This window comes from Lithobates pipiens, unplaced genomic scaffold (genome assembly GCF_037356315.1).
Source record: "Lithobates pipiens isolate NorthernLeopardFrog02 unplaced genomic scaffold, aLitPip1_a1.2 Scaffold_25, whole genome shotgun sequence".
Classification (NCBI taxonomy): domain Eukaryota; kingdom Metazoa; phylum Chordata; class Amphibia; order Anura; family Ranidae; genus Lithobates; species Lithobates pipiens.
This window is the reverse complement of record NW_027507787.1, coordinates 15,217,438-15,235,311: the sequence shown is the minus strand read 5'-3', so window position 1 is coordinate 15,235,311 and position 17,874 is coordinate 15,217,438. Positions and strand designations below refer to the sequence as shown.

The following is a 17,874-nucleotide window of genomic DNA, read 5'->3' as shown; positions in this document are numbered from 1 at the left end:
TTTTATTTTTCATTATACCACAGATGAAACTTGATTGATCACTGTGGGCAACATGCTGCAGTTTTCTTTTAAACATCAATTACTCCCTCAGTGTATGTTTGCAAACTGTGGCAAAGGAAAAACAACTTGGCCAGGAAAGTGTAAATTGATTTTAGCTAGGGAATGGTATTTTCATTTTTAAATGTAATGTAAGAACTATTTTGAGACAGGAAATCGGCCTCAGCGTTTCCATGAGTACAGCTGTGTACAGACATTCACTTTTATAGTAAGATGGCATCTGCAGCTCCCCGGGCACAAGAAAATGCCAGGGATTTTACACTGGCAGAATGTCAGGCTCTCACAGTCTGTGTGCATGAGGCCTTGTACAGTGAACTCTGTGAACCTGAATAAAAACATGCCAAGAATCACAGGATGTGATAGAAGTGGTACAGTACAGTGCACCACCTATACATGCGGAATATTGAGGTGATTTTCTGACAGCAGTTGGCACCCCATCCCCCCACCACCACCTTTTGTTACAGCAATTTGTCACTAAGAAAATCAGAATGATTTTAGGATTGCTAACAGTGATTTCTCACAGTTAAGAATCATCAGTGAGCAAAGCACGACTCAGTGCTGTAGCAAATCGCCAATCCCCAGTGACTGTAGCGATTAAACCACTAGCTACCAATCACTGTTAATCACTGGCATTAGCAATTTGTAACAGCGATTTTCTCAGTGAAAAAAATCACCTGTGTATCATAAACCCAGCATACAGATTACATGGAGTGATACTGTGCTTAGTCCATATGTAAATGTTACCAACCTTTTAGAAACCATGAACTACATATTAAAATGATTGTAAAGCTATATATATTTTTTTTAAATAACAAACATGTCATACTTACCTGCCCAATGTATACTTTCCCAGTGGTTTTGCACAGAGCAGCCCCGATTCTCTTCTTCTCGGGTCCCCCGCTGACAATCTTGGCCACTTGTTATGGGGGCACTCATGCTGGCTCGCTCCTGAGCTGGCTTAGTGTGTCCATAACTACATAGTGCGGCTTGGTCCCGCAATCTCGCTGCCAGCGCTATTCGGATGCTGGTTTCCCATATACCTGTTTGGCTGGCTTCTGTTGGACAGGCTGTAATCCAAATGGTTACATGCAAAGACCAACACGGAACGCAGCCAGTGGCAGCATTTGTGTAGAGTTTTGGTCACAGGTAATCAGCCAGTTTTTATGCAGCCATAGCAGACACTTAGATGTCCCTGGAGGCAGAAAACTATCTGTACACTAACTCTCATGTGAATGAAGCCTGCATAGTTTCTTAAAGCACCATTAAACTGCTGAAATATTTAAAAACAAACAATGTAATATATTGCAGCTCACCTATCCTTAGATGTGGTGGCTACGTTAGTTTTATTTTATTTTATTTTTTTATCTTTTATTTCACTTGGTGATCTGGCTAGTAACACACTTCCTGTCTTGGGGTGTCTCCACTATAGCCAGACAGAGGGAGAGATGGGGGGGGGGGGGAGAGAGAGGGGGGGTTGGGAGAGAGGGGGTGAGAAAGAGGGAGCCCTGCCTGCAGTCCCTCCTGTCTGTGAACAGGTGTGTGTGATGTACCTACCTCCTGCCCGTCCTCCTCCTCAGGGCCCTCGGTCAGCCTGTCTTCCTGATGATGTCACAGCTGGGGCAGAGAGGAGATTGGAGAGGGAGTGCAGGCTCTGGGAGGCACCAGGGATGCTGTGCCCTCTGCTGCTCACGTCAGGGTGAAGGTCTTCTCCAGCTCACTGTGTGAAGACGCGTCTGCTGTCAGCAGCGGATTGGCGAATTTAACTCCGCTGCCCTACACCCTGTCACCACTGGACAGGCGAGAGCCTACATGACATGCCCCACGAGCACTAGGCGCAGAGGAGGAGGAAGTTAAATCCTCTGCTTTGAATTATGAGCAGATGCCAGGCAGCTCTAGCAACCATTGGCCAGTAGAGTCTCAGGTGGAGGCAGGGGCACCCCCCTGCATACAAAGTGCCCTCCGCATGGGCCTTGTCAGCTTATGCCAAAATACAGCACTGGCCACCATATCTTAGGATTGTTAAGCTGCAACATATTACATTTTTGGATTTAATAACCCTTTAAAAGAGAAGTATGGGGTTTTTTTTTTTTCAAATTCATTCTTACCTAGGTGGATGCAGCATCGGTCCCCCGCCGGCTCTAACCCTGAGAACCGAGCAATCTAACACAGCTGATCGCTTGGTTCTCACCGATCTCTGTTCTGCCCACCCCCCCCCCCCCCAATGCTCACTGGAGCACTGGGCTGTGGAGGGGATGGGAGTAGCCTAAGTCTGGACCGGCTCGGTGACGTCAGCCGACAGCGCTTTAGCCCCCTGTCTGCTGAAAACGGGTCACAGGAGTGCATCCACAGGACAAGTACAACCAAACGAGCTTTGGCTGTAGTTCTCCTTTTTAAGTGGCCTCTTATTTGGAGGACAAATCCTGATATGAAAACTGGCTCATGGGAAGAATACCCCCCCCCCCTCCTAAGCAGTGAGCATAGAATATGTATGGACTGGGGGGTTTATTTACTAAAGGCAAAACCACTGTGCACTACAAGTGCCCTTGGAAGTGCAGTCGCTGTAGATCTGAGGGGGACATGCGAGGAAAATAAACTGCATTTTTGCTTGCACATGATTGGAAGATAGAAATTAGCAGGGCTTCCCCTCAGATCTGCAGCAGGTGCACTTGCAGTGCACAGTGGATTTGCTTTTAGTAAATCAATCCTATTGTGTCTATCCTCCCTCCAATATTTCTGGGAATGTTGACCGCTGTATGCTTTTCAATGGGTACACAGCAATAATGATAAAAAATAAATAAAAAACAAAGGTCCTGACCCCTCCCCGTCTATCACTGAATATAAAAAATGTTGCTAGTAGTTCAGCCTTTGGAAGGAGGAAAAAAAAATATCCATGCAGCGTGACTACAGTAACATTGTTAAAGGAAAAGTATGGGTTTGAGGTTTTTTTCCCTACTCATACTTACCTAGGTGGATGCAGCATCAGTCCAATGCTGCATCTGTCCCCCGCCATCTCTGCACTGAGAACCGAGCCATCGAACATCGCCGATGGCTCGGTTCTCTCAGATGCCTGAGAGGAGAGCTGCTGCCTGTCAGTCAGCATCTCTCCTGCTCTGCTCCTCCACGCTCACTGGAGCGATGAGCTGTGGAGGGGCGGGGAGCGTCCGTCTCAGCGGCTCGCTGAGAGGCTGAGACTACCATCAGTCCAGACACCCAGCAAATCCAGACTTCCAAAGTCAGGAGGACATGGCGCCTGGATTGAACTTGATGACATCAGCAGAGAGCGGACTTCAGACCACTCTCTGGTGAAAATAGTCACAGAAGTGAAAAATGAGCTGCACTCCTGTGATCCATAGGAGAAGTCCAGCCGAATGAGTCCAGGCTGGACTTCTTCTTTAAGGTTTAAGTTTTGTAAGGTTTGGGTAAGGTTTACTAGGCCTTGCATATGGTCAGTTGTTTTTATTGCCTTTATAAGGCAGCTGTTATAGGATGTAGAGGATTTGGGGTGGAGATGGTGGTTGGAGGTTTATCAGATAAACATGAGATATTTTCCTTGAAAGCTGGTGTAAGCCTCTGTACCATAGCTTTTCCTAGGTTTGAGTTCTTATAAACAGGCATAACATTGTCTTTATCACACAGTTGTGTTTGTCTATTGAAAAGAATAGGTATGCTTAGGAATAATTGCACATTCAGTATACATGAGCCAATCAGGGAGTGCAGAGAGCACATACACACAGCTGGCTTTTTATGAGTTCTGTATAATTTCTTAATGGACAGCATAGAAATCAACTGGCGTTCAAAGGGTGGAGTGATAATTTACTGATGCATTTCTCTATTCTTAACCCCACATGGTTGAGATGTTTGTACCTTGGTGGTAGGCGATACAGCAGTATTCGTTATTCACCTTACTACTATAAAGATTGAATGCAGTTCCATACTGATAACATAAGTATATTGTATGCATGCACAGTTATAGCATTTTAAGATGCTGAAAAATATTGTATATCCTTTTACGTACAGATTTTATTACTTTTAAATTGCTTCTTAGTTTTGAGAGGGTTCTGGTTTTACTAACAACTCAAGTCAACTCCCTGTAGCCCTGCTACACATTATAGCCATGATAAATCCAAAGCATTCCTTAATATGGTCCCAGCACGAGGGAGGAGCTGGGAACTTGAGTTCAAAGCACTGTTGCCCGAGTTCCTAAGAGATGGGGGAAAAAAACTGAATGTGAGTTAATCTGCCAATGTCAATTTAAACTCAAAACATTATTTGTTTTTTTTGTTTTTGTAGATTTTCTATTGAAAAGACATGCTCAATTCCCTGTATTTCTCATGTCAGGAGCTGCAGTATGACAGCACTCACTATGGGCAGATTTAATTAAGGCGATGCTTGCCTTTTAATAACAAAATGACAGCTCGTGAAGTAGATGATTTTTCTTGAACAATTTGCATATTATACCCTAAAGCTCTTAAGCTCTGCTACCCATCAGCAAATAGAGTAATGACCCAGAACTGCCTCATTAAGTGCGCAGAATGAAGCCTAAATGAATAATAATGACGGCTGTCTTAATTGCTTGCAAACAAAGTTAAACTGTGTTAAAAAGTTGAGCAGACAATCAAACTATTCCATTTTGAAGTGCCTCTATTAAAAAGTATCATTTCATCCATTTCATCCATACTACGCACAGAACACGCTGAGGACAATGGAATGTGCATCTTGGGATGAACTGTTCAATGTGTTTTATCATTGCAAGGCACCTCTGTGCCTCATAAGCCCCAGTACTGCTATTTTCAATTAATACATTTCCTTTTTTTTTTAACTCCGAAGAGGTGATCTGCTTAGAAAGTCTTCATTTGCTTTGGCTGTAAAATGGATGAAGAGGAGATTGACAGAAGGCATGGAGGCATCCAGATTTAATGAAAGATGCAAGAGCAGATTTTAAAACCATATTATGACTCTACAAAAAACCCTGAAGGGGTATAGCAAGATAAATGTCTCGCTACCCATAAACACATTTACAGTGACATATGTAGCACGGCCCTCTTGGGGGCTGCTTGCATTTACCTGCTCATCTGCATCGCCATGACCCTGTGAACATTCCAACCCACATGACACTTTGGATTCAGACATCATTGCAACAGCTTTAAGTAATAAGACAACACTCAATACGTTTATATTCTGTTAACGTTTACTGGAATACTTCAGTTAAGATATGGGTGCGCAAAAGAGGTAATGGTTCAACCGAGCTTGGGATAACGGCACAAACTCAGTTGAGTACCTCCTCAATAAAATGCCAGTTATCACAGTTGGCCACAACAGATTATTATATGCACATATATACAATGGAGCACCACTTGAACATAACCTGAAAGGATAAGCAGAGGTCAAGTATCAATTCTGACAGTACTTCTAGAAAGAGAAACCCAGGCTGGCCTGATCAACCTTTTTGATCCTAATGAGAAATGAAGCTAAACATGGATGGTATGAGGGCCCTTTAAGTAGCAATGACAGAATGTTCCATTGCAGATCTGATGGTCTTCACCAGCAGTCAGAGCTCATTAATTGTATCCAATAAGGTGTAGTAACCGAGTGGTAGTATATCTGGTGATGACTGCAGCTAAAGATGCTTATGTACAGTATTCAAATAAAGGTGCAGTGAAGTGTTCCCAAAGTAAAGCTGTCTGTGCGCAGTGGGGTTTATTTACTAAGAAAAAATCCACTTTGCAGTACAAGTGCATTTTGAATTGCAATTGCTGTAGATTTGAGGGGGGAATGCAGAGAAAATAAACAAAATTCTTTCTTGTACATGATTGGATGATGAAATCAGCAGAGCTTCCCCTCATTTCAGATCTTCCCCTCAGATTTACAGTGAATGCACTTCCAAGTGCTCTTGTAGTGCAAAGTGGATTTGCCTTCAGTAAATCAACCCCAGTGTCCCAGCGAACTAACAAAGGAAAGGTTTGCAAAGATGAGCAGTGGCCCTCTCACCAATGACCAGACCGCTTCGATGCCTTCCAGCTAGCGAATCCCGGCTGGACGTCCTGGCTGCGGACCCGCTTGTGATGATCACTCATTGCGGAGCATGAAGCATGGGTTGCTGCACTGTAGAGGTGGTGATGATCAGATGTCCGACGAACAGCAGGCAACGCTGGACCCCTTCTCGGTCAAGTCGGATGACTGTAGACCGTGACCTCATTCCCCTTGCACAGAGGGATTCTTCACACATGCGGCCCAGGAGGGAGAGAGCATGGGGCGGATCTCTGTTCTCTTTTATAACTCTTGCCAGCAATCTCTCTGGTGATAGCAAGGATCCCTGGGATATATAGTCATACAGACGAATAGCCATCTGATGGAACTAATAGTCCCACAATCCCTTTGATTGGGCTCACAAATATGTCAGTCTAGTAACACTGGGCACTAGAGGGACACTATGATATACAGACAGGGCAGGGAATAGCTGTTGGTTGGAATTTTAGTCCATATTGCTACACATAATAAATATATATATTTATTGATACAAAAACTAAAAAGGATTTTTTCATATACACAAATGCATGAATAAAATAACATCTATCACATATTGACAGTATCGTATTAGGATACAAAGATCACTGGTAATATGGCACCCCTAAAATGATGGAAAGCATTTGGGGTGGTTGCTCCTGTACATGTTTCGCAGCGTTATCCCCTTCTTCAGGAGGAAAGTGCAAAACATTATCTGTAACAGAGCACAATCAAATACAAATAACAGATAACGAATGTGATTACAGCAATGATAGACAAGAGTAGCTGGCTGGTTGCTTATCAATATGGACCAGTATCCTTTGGCGGCCAAACAAGGGTGTTTTTTGGGGGGATAGCTCCCTCTGTCTTTTCAGTTAGTCAATCTTGAATGATGGTACCCCCTTTTCTTAGATTTATTGGATTATATCCGTTTGAGGTACATAATTGAATTTCTGCAAAGTATGACTTTAGTGAAATGTGTCATATTATTTTTTTTGAGGAAGCAGCTATAAATATAAAAGGACAGTTAGAGTAGTAGAGGACAGATCCAAACGTACCAGAATCAAATGACTTACCAGAAGGTCTGCAGTGAATGAGCGCAACTGCGCACTTTGGTGAGCTTTGGTAGGCTGCTTGGCCTTTAGTCTGAAATACATAATAAAATAAATAGCCAAAACATAGGGCAAAATCATGCATTTTTGGCCACATGGATGTTATTGGGGGCCCTTTGAAAAATTTATTTTCTTGGACCCCCTATTCCATGCATTTTTGCTCTCCATCTGCTCTGAGACAAACAATAAATAGCAGCTGGACTCAGAATCAGTTTACTGAATCAGATCAGGCAGCCATTGTGATTGGTTACCAGAGGTTGCTGTGTTTTCTTACCACTCACTGACTGCCTGCTAGAGGTTACAGCACACACTGGATCACTGTTTATTTTCTGTTACAGCACAAGACTTCTGCTTGTTGATTGGTTGCTAGAGATTATTGTACATCAATACTGCTCACTGATTGCTAGAGGTTACTGAACATCTATACCACTCACTGATTGGTTGCAAGAGGTTAGTGCACAGCATTACTGCTCACTGATTGGTTGCTAAAGGTTACAGCACATCATATCCTCACTGCCTGCACACCATGGACTGGGAAAGTAAAGGGACCCATCAATAGAAATCCTAGGGCTCCTGGGATCAGTGACAATGCTGGGGGGGGGGGGGGTAATTAGTGTCAATGCTGGGTTGATGGAATCAGTGGAAGTGGTGGGTGGATAGGATTAGTTGGGAGGAAGTACACTGTGACAAATTCTGATCATCATGTAGAGCCAAGCTGGAAATCTTTGGTAAGTATATAGTGGGGGATTCTACCAATGTAATAGGGAAATTTACCATCAATGTCAGGGGGGATTTGCACTGACCATGTAACAGGGGATTTCATGCCACCCACCAATATAAAAGAGGGATTTCTACACTGACACCAATGTAATAAGAGCATTTACACCAACCACCAGTGTAAGGGGGAATATACACTGACAACCATTGTCGAGGAGATTTGTACCGACCACCAATGTAATGTGACACTTCTACACCGACCACCAATGTTAGGGGGGGATTTACACTGACCACCAGTGTAAGTCCAATTCTGCATTTCCCACCAATGTTATGGGAAATGTACAATGGTCACTAATGTTATGAAGAATTTACACTGGCCACCAATGTAAGGGGGATTTACACTCACCACCAATTTAATGGGGACTTCTACATAGACCACCAATGTAAGGGAGGATTTGAAACTAACCACAAATGCACGTTTTGAATTTTTTTTAATGAATACCAATATAAAGAAGATTTTCTACTTTGGCCACCAATGTAATGAGGATTTACACTGACCACTAATGTAATAGGAGCATTCACAGTAACCACCAATGTTATGAGGGATTTAGACTAACCACCAATGTAAGGGACCTTCACACTGGCCACTAGTGTGAATTAAAGGATTGTACACCAAGCCCCCAATGTAATGAGAAGATTTACACTGACCACCAATGTAACTGAGACTTTTAGCCTGCGTTCACATTTGTGAAACATGCTGCCCTTTAGCGGATACACAGAAGTGCCATTAATTGTTAATAATACCCTTATGCATTGACTGTGACGTGTATATTCATGTACCAAAAATCACGGTGATGTGACACCATGTTCTTTTGAAGAAGACATTCTTCTCCAAGTTGCTTACCTTTGCAGAACAGGCTGCAGTTAGGCTTAATGACCATAGTTGTAGGCAGGACTTTCAAGCAAAGCATGCTCCTCTACCTTCCCAGTGGGCAGCATTCAGCAGAAGTGATGGTAGATATGACCTCAGGGGGACATGATATACATATGAATGCCGCCTCTATTTACAGATCAATGCTGTGGCCCGCAACTATTTACATATCAATGCAGGTTATTTGCATGTAAACACAGGGTCTGCAGGTGAGTCATCTGAACATGGCAATAGGGCAGAGCTGGGCAGCAGCAACAGAACTTTATACTATATATATATATATATATATATATATATATATATATATATATATATATATATATATATATATATATATATATATATATATAATAAGATATCGGGACACAGCACTGGACTAAAACTTTAAGGGATAAGGGAATTTAAACTGGGATAATTGTCAAGTATGAGACAGCTGCTTTGGACCCCACAACAATGATGGGGCCCAGGGCAGCTGCCCCTTTTGCCCGCCTTAAAAATGGTCCTGCACTTGTACTACAATATACATCTGTAAACTTTAAGGTTTGGTTTACAACTATGCAGGTTGCAGTTCATGTGTTTTGTGTGTGCACAAAGTGAACTGTAAACTCTCACCTTGTAAAATAACCCATTCAGTTTAAAATCAAAATGAAAGGCAAAACATTTTTGTATAGATATAAAAAAAAAAAAATTATAAATAAATGTTTTCCTTCCCCCCCCCCCCCCCCTGTTTTCTCAGCTGCATAAGAGCTGGGGGAGGAGAAGTAGCACACTGAGGTTACCAGTGTGACTGACTGTGCGGGGGGGGGGGGGGGGGGGAGCGTGTCAGGACAAGTCTGATTATTGGAGGAGTGTACACCGAGTTCCCAGCATAGCTAGAGAACTGACCATGGTGTGTTCTCCTGCTTAGTGTTGTCAGTTTTTAATAGCAGGGGGACTGGCAGGAACACCAGGGATTTCACACAAAGGAAGTAATACAAGATTACAAGAAAACAGGATACTTTCTCATACATGGTACAGTAGACACATACCAGGAATATGAAGTGTTGGGGTAACAAACGCTTTAAGCCCCATACACAGGGGCCGAATGTTGGGCGGCATCAGTTCGTTCAATAGGGGCCGGACAACATTCGGCCCATGCCTACTGCAGCTGGCTTCTGTAGAAGAGGCGTGCCCAAAAAGGTCTGCTGACAGGCTCCCAGTCAGCGTTCTCAGCCAATGGCTAAGAGCGCTGACCGGAGTGTTCTGGCAAGGGGGCCGTTCCCCTGTCAGAACACGATAGAACAGCAGGGGAGATCGCTGTACTAACATTTGATAGTTAGTACAGCAGCTCCGTTTGTTTCATTCAGTCTGCTGGGTTGGACGTATAAAAAAAATAGCAGTGTATACTTCACTTTATTTAGTAAGTTATTCTTGATTTACTTTCACATTCATTAAAGGCTTGCTCACACCACAATTTCAGTATTCCAAATGTTTTTGCATATGCATTCACTCATGTTTTTATGCGTTCTCAATGCAGTCCAGTGCGTTTTTTTTTGTTTTTCCTTTTTCATTCTGACACTTTTTTTGTTTTATTTTTATTAGAATTTGCATTTCAGTGGAGTCTCGTGCATCTACATGCGTTTTGATACATTCCAGATAAAAAAAAAATGCTGCATGTTGTACTTTTGTTGAAAGCACTGGAACTGACTGCACTGGTGTGAACTAGGGCCATTGAAGTGCATGCAGTTTGGATGTGGTTTAAAAACGCACTGGAAAGCATATGGTGTGAATCAGACCTATAGATAAATGACCTACTATGAAAGTCAGAACAAGGCTACTGTTCCCTGTACTGCAGTCTGTTTTTTACTCAGAGCAGGAGCTTTATTCTGACATAGTAGCCATTAGGCCTCCTGCACACTGAGTAGACAGAACGCTGCTTTTACAGACGTTTTGGCATTTATATTTTCAGCCTGTAACACTCCTGTATGTTAGCCTGTGTGTCCATGCACATATGGTTTTATTGAGTCTGTATCGCCAACACATTCAGGAGAGGAGCATTTGGACAGAGAAAAAGCTTAATGTAGTCCAGCCATTAGACTGCATTAACGCCAAATGCTAGTGAAAGCACATAAATGTGTGTGCAAACAGTGGCCATTACTGCTTTTTTATTTTTTTTTTTAAGGGGCTTTTCGGGAGAAAAGGCATTTAGAAGAGCTGTGAAAATGCTCATTGTGCTTATAGTTTTACTTTAAAGTAGACCTATGGTAAGTTGTAGTTTTATGCAGTCGTGAAAAATGTCTTTAATTTTACATGTTATGTGTAGGATAACTGCGGTTCAACTATTCTTTCAATGACAAATAGTGCTAAAAGGGGCTTCCAACAGTGCAGAACGCATTCCAAGCATACAGTGTTCTGTTATTGATTACATATTTTTTTTTCTTTGCTCTTAGGATGTTCCAACCAAACTGGTAGCTAAGGCTGTCCCCCTGCCAATGACTGTTCGTGGACACTGGTTTTTGAGCCCAAGGACCGAGTACACTGTGGCTGTCCAAACTGCATCAAAACAGGTGGATGGAGATTATGCTGTGTCAGAGTGGAGTGAAATCATTGAATTCTGCACTGCAGGTAAAAATGACAATGGGAAATTTATAAGACGTTTTCACCATTGCCTACCTACTTGCAACCCCAAAATAAACCCAGAATTGTTTGAGGATTGCAATTTTTTAATGGATGCATATTTTCGGAAATTAAAGGATTTCTGCTTCCAGTGTACCACTGCTCTTACTGTTGTAATTCTGAAGTTCATAATTCATGATGTTTATTTAAAGTGATTGTAATTTTTTTTTTTTTAAATAGCAAATATATCATACTTACCTGGTCTGTGCAAGGGTTTTGCACACAGTGGCCCTGATCCCCCTCTTCTAGGGTCCCCCACTGGCACTCTCCGCTCCTTCTCCTTCTCTCTGTGTGCCACCATAGGAAGCCATGGCACATGTGTGGGCTTGCTTCCAATCTGGGCTGTGTGCAACTATTGATACACAAAGTGGGGCTTAGCCCTACCCCTGCTCCCTCCTCATTGAATTTGCTTGCAGAGGTTCCTCAAGCACAGTGCTACATCGAAATCGGGCTCAGGTAAGTATTTAGGGAGGACTGGTTGAGAACTGAACATAGGGTTTTTTTATTTCTTTACCTTAATGTAGAGAATGCATTTGGGTAAAAGAAACCTTAAGCCCCAGTTCACATACATGTGGTGTGGGAAACTCTGCGAATCCTGAGCGTTTCCCGCACCATACTCCGTTCATGCAATATATCACTGGTGTCAATGTTAAATTAATAACACCCCAAAAGAAGGTCGTAAAACACAGTAGTCACACCCATGCTATCCGATTTTGGTGCGGCAAAAGAAAAAAAGGCTGCAGTTTTTATGTGCAGGGTGAATTGAGCCCATACAAAATGAATGGGCTCAAATCACACTGCAAAGAATCGCATGTCATTTGAATAGGAATGCAGTGCGATTCCTATCCGAATCACGTGCAGTGCCCCGCATTTCACAAGTGTGAACCCAGGCTAAGCCATTTCAACCACTTTATTTCAGTGGATTCCTCAAAGCATAAGACACTGAAAGGGTCAGTCTCTAATATTTAAATTTTGATACATATCCGAGTTTAATCACCTGCCAATTTCCTTATATTTCTCAGGAGATGTATTGGTGAGATCTGAGCTTGAGCTTCTGCATTTGCACACCTGCTGCAGTAATTATGAGGGGTTCTCCCTGTTGAGTGTTTTATTTCATAGAAAATGTAAAAGAAGGAGCTAAAATACTAAAATTACCAGAGGGACATGAGTGGAGTTCAGATGTATGGTAGGGAGATCTTACTGCTGGGGAGACAATGGCAGTCTTTGTTCTGAATAACAGTTCCTCCTTGTTGCTAAAGCTCTAATTCAGGACCCATAGGGGGGGGTTTACTAAAAGCGAAGTGTGCAAAATCTGGTGCAACTCTGCATAAAAACCCAGGGCTTTTTTGCAGTGGGAACTTGGTGGAACTCAGTTCCACCACCTCTGGCTCAGACCCTTGGGGGTGGGGGCTGCTCAGCACAATCACTTGTAAACACAGAAGTCTGGTTTCTGTGTTTACAAATGACAGCTCTGCACTCTGTGTGTAACCCCCCTGAACTCTGCACTCTGTATGTAATGCAATCCTGATATTTAATGCCCCTTTAAGACCCTCCTACTGTTTCGTGAAATTTGACTGACCGAACCCACTATTTTATGTGATTTGAAGGGTGTGTGTGGGTGGAGGGGTTTTGGGGGGTTGTAGTTGAGTTCCAGCACCTATTGTTTGAGAAAAAAAGCCCTGTAGAAACCAATCAGCTTTCAGGATTTATTGTCAAAGCTTAATTGAAGAAGCCGAAGTTAGAAACTGATTAACTACCATACACCGCGGCACCAGAGTGCTCCCGTTTTGGTAAATCTTCCCCATAGAGTCTAGTGAAGATTAAATCATTATTCAAGCATCTCCTGCTTAGTGTAGTTAGTTTTTAATAAGAAAGCAAGGGGACTAGTAGGAACACCAGGGATTTCACATAAAGGAAGTGATATAAAGTGATACAAAGAGAACAGGATACTTTCTCAAAAGTACATGGTACAGCAGCCACATATCAGGAATATGAAGTGTTGATGTAACAAATGCTTTAAGGATGTCTGTTTTTCCTGTAAAGTAATCCTGGCAGAGGAAAGGGGATATAAGAAAGATAACCGTATGAGCCCCTTGCCCCAACAATCATTGCAACACCTCTTCTTGCATCTCTGAGGCTACCTATAATGAAGAGTGTAAAGCTGGCCATACATTTCACATTTCGTAACTTTTTGAGATGGTAATGAGGGACACCTATTAGCACAAGTATGTAGGCATAGGAGATACCTACCTGCCATTCCCACTTAAAGGAGAATTATACAAAAAATAAAAAAGATTGGTTAAACCCACAATTTTTTTTTTTTAATTATTATTATTAATTTATACTGGCTTTTGAAATTTACAAATGCGGCAATTTAGAAGTTGGGTAAAAGGTTTAGCACAGTAAAACTTTTTGATAGCTAAATAGTGCATTTTATATAAAACTATATAGATCAGACCAAAATGAGGGACACATGTGGAGGAAGGAGGGACATTGCTCCAAATCGGGGACAGTCCCTCTAAATCAGAGACAGTTGGGAGCTATAAGATTGTATAATCTTTTAGATTTGGCAAAATTGTATCCACTCAGAGAGGCCCTTGCAGTGCACATTGTAGGCACATCTACAGCAGTCTGTAAAATGAATATGTATATGATCAGATTAAGGCTAGATCTCCACTAGTGATGGATGCAGTAGCTGAACTTTCTAGCAACACTCTGCCCATTCTCAGAATTGTATATTGGAAGCAATGGAGTGTTGAGCAATGGTGTGTTGCTGCCTTAACCTTGCCAGCTCTTGGCCTAAATGAAAGCAATAGAAAGAAAGGTATATAAATAGTGTCGTACCTTGTGATCAGAGTGGAGGGTGTGCTTTGCAGGTTTTTGAAGTGTATGACTCCTTGGAGCATTCATGGATATAGGATGGATGGATATAGTCAGTGACAATAATGGGTATATGCATACATTATTTAAAATAAATCCTGTCTAACTGATATGCTAGCACACACATGAAGATTCTAACTTACTTCTGTGGTTACTGGAAGTCGACACGTAGGACAGTGCTTCCTACATGAATGTGAATTAGAGCCTAGCATCAAACAAAGAGCCAGGGGTGGGGTTTGGGGGTTTGGAGTTTGATGGATATAAACAATAATGATTGCAATGAAGGAGCAAAAGCAAGCAAATGACAAATTGAAAATATGTTGGGATTCTTTTCTTTTAGAAGCATTTTAATTTTGTATATTTATGTAATAACTGTATTACATGTCATATTGTATATTTTATTGACCATGGTGGGCACAATGTCTTTGACTGCAATAAATCTATTGCTAAGCCTTATGTTCTAGCTATAATAGTTTAGCACACTAAACAGTAACAGCAGGCGAAGCATTATTCAGTTTTCCATATGATGTCCTTAGTCCTCTTTGTACACAGGGCCTTGGATTCAAGAGATTGGACAATTTACTAACTCTGGAGTAGACAGAATCTGGAGCAGCTGTGCATAGCAACCAATAGGCTTCTTTCTTCAGCTTGTTCAGTTAAAGGAGTTGTAAAGTCTCATGGTTTTTCACCTTCATGCTATCGCTGGCTGGGCTTCACTTGCTGAATGCTTGCTCTAGGTTGACAAGTTGACAAGCAGTGAAGTGTTTGGACACTAGATTTCAAATACTCGTTCTGTAGTTGTAGTAAAGCAAAGATTTGCATTGCATCCCGAAGCCAGCAGTGACAGCTTCCATATGTCGATCCTAATTGCTTCCCTTTAACAATCAAAATTCACTAAAGCATTTTACACAAACAATGCAATAAGTTGAATTTTTATTGCTACCTTTAGCTTAGCATTTTGTCACGTGGGCAGGTGGGATTTCTGCACCTGCCTTACTAGCTGCCCCCGAATGGTTAGAAAGATGTGTTGGGTGGGGCATCTTATTTATATGTAAAAGCCATGCTTGCAAAATTCAGTCAAACATTTTAAACAGAGAGCTCCAGCTTGCACATAAAATGTACACAGACTCTAGATATAAACTTAACACTAACACGCATGGGTGCTCCCAGTCCCAGGGAAAGTGGCTCTCTTTGGGGGCTCCCATTGAAGAAAATGGGCAGGGAGCGTCGCCTGGGGACCCCAGAAAAGGAGGATCTGGGCCGCTCTGTGCAAAATCCTTGCACAGAGCAGGTAAGTATTTATTTTATTTTTTTTACAATCACTTTAAGCTTTGAAATTAAAGATAGAAGCTGACTGGTTACTAGGCACAGCTACTTCAGATTATGTCTGCTCCAGTCTTAGTAAATTCCTCCCACAAGACTAAAAACACTTTAGTGTTAAGTTTATATCTAGAGTCTGTGTACATTTTATGTGCAAGCTGGAGCTCTCTGTTTAAAATGTTTGACTGAATTTTGCAAGCATGGCTTTTACATATAAATAAGATGCCCCACCCAACACATCTTTCTAACCATTCGGGGGCAGCTAGTAAGGCAGGTGCAGAAATCCCACCTGCCCACGTGACAAAATGCTAAGCTAAAGGTAGCAATAAAAATTCAACTTATTGCATTGTTTGTGTAAAATGCTTTAGTGAATTTTGATTGTTAAAGGGAAGCAATTAGGATCGACATATGGAAGCTGTCACTGCTGGCTTCGGGATGCAATGCAAATCTTTGCTTTACTACAACTACAGAACGAGTATTTGAAATCTAGTGTCCAAACACTTCACTGCTTGTCAACTTGTCAACCTAGAGCAAGCATTCAGCAAGTGAAGCCCAGCCAGCGATAGCAGCTCACATATTTTAAGCCTGACAAGTTCCCTTTAAGCATGTTCGATTGAGTGGTTAACAGGTCCTTCTGGGAGTTCTTTAGATTGGCATTGAAGACAAAACTGCCTTTATTTGTTACTTATTCTGGCTCAGTGGGTACAACAAGGAAAATAGAAATTTGGGGGCTGCCCTAGAAAAGTTCTACCTTCTTGTTGCGTACTTGTCCTGTGTCACTGATATTAGAAACAGCCGGGAAAATAGAGAATTTATTTTTACAGGTTTTATTACTAAAAAATGTATTGCCTTTTATTCTGTATTCATTAACCATTGAAAAATATTTGTTCAGTTTTCTTCCTTCACAGTAACAGGTAAGGCTATTTTCTGCTTTCTTCACAGATTATTCAAAGGTGCATCTAACACAACTTATGGAGAAAGCTGAAGCAATTGCAGGACGTATGCTGAAATTTTCAGTTTTTTACCGAAATCAACACAAAGAATACTTTGACTACACCCAGTAAGACATGTATTTTTTTCTTTTAATTATTTAACTACAATCTAAAATGAATTATACAGTGTGTGTGTGTGTGTGTGTGTATATAATATATAAAAAATGTTCACGTAAAAAAGTAAGAATATCTTATGGTAACTGAATAAAGGTCTAATGGCTGCACGTTCAAATATGTTGAAATCGTAAGCAGTATCAACTTCAGCAAATGGCATATACATGACCCACCAAATTGACACGGTGTATTAACATGCTAAATGAAGAAAAGTTCAGATTTGTCACAATAAAAAAATACACCTCTGTATTTACTGCCACTTTAAATCTATGAAATCGAAACAAGGTGTTCAGATTAGGTGCCGTTGACTAGAACCTTCTTAGGGAGTCTCATTTAAACCTCCGATATCTAGGGTCTAATGTACTGTCTATTGACATGTGTCCTCCTGGTAAGATCAATGCCCTCAGACCCCAGTAACAGCAGGTTTATTTACATACTGTGTGTGTATTTTAGGTCAATTGTCAACTTTCTGATTGCAGGGATTTTGGCAGTTTTTCAGGTGTCCAAATCACTTCCAAGTGCTCCACCACCCTCGCCGTGTATTCCATGCTCCACTGTCCCACCTGTGTGCCCAAGACAGCCAGGGCAGGTGGAACAGGTACAAATGTAAACGTGAATGTCAGGTGCACCTTCATTTAAAAAAAATTACAATTGCACTACACATATACGATATTGCTGTGCAAGCCATAGTAAGAACAATAATTCTAGGGCCATCATTATGGTAAACAATAAATTGATGACCTGTAAAAAATTTTATTGGGTCACCAATGGATAATTTTGGGCACCGAAGTTTGTCGCTTTCACAGGCATGTGCAATTTTTTTCCTCGACATGTTTAGTATCTATTTTCTCAATGCAATGTGTTTCATTGGGGAGATCTCCCTTGATCTCCTGAGTTTCATATTAAAAACAGGAAGTATAAGAAATCCTTGGTTGTCACCAGAACAAGTGTTCTTATTGGAAGATTTCCTATCTATTTATGTCCTGAAGACAATGCAGAATTGGAGATTTGTGTCTCTCTCAATATCTGTGAGAATGGTAAGAAAATAGAAAATTGCAACCACCATCCTTTTATTTTCCAGGGTGTCTGCTTT

General features: G+C 41.6%; 1 protein-coding gene across 3 annotated transcripts in view; it reads left to right on the top strand.

Moving 5' to 3' along the window:
* Positions 1-17,874, top strand: part of PHYHIPL (phytanoyl-CoA 2-hydroxylase interacting protein like) — a 257,080-nt gene that overhangs the window by 211,636 nt on the left and 27,570 nt on the right. For all 3 annotated transcript variants that reach the window (XM_077454131.1, XM_077454129.1, XM_077454130.1), the window contains exons 3-4: positions 11,250-11,424; positions 16,618-16,735. In XM_077454131.1, the coding sequence (XP_077310257.1) occupies positions 11,250-11,424; positions 16,618-16,735 (293 nt within the window). The remainder of the gene's footprint in view (positions 1-11,249; positions 11,425-16,617; positions 16,736-17,874) is intronic.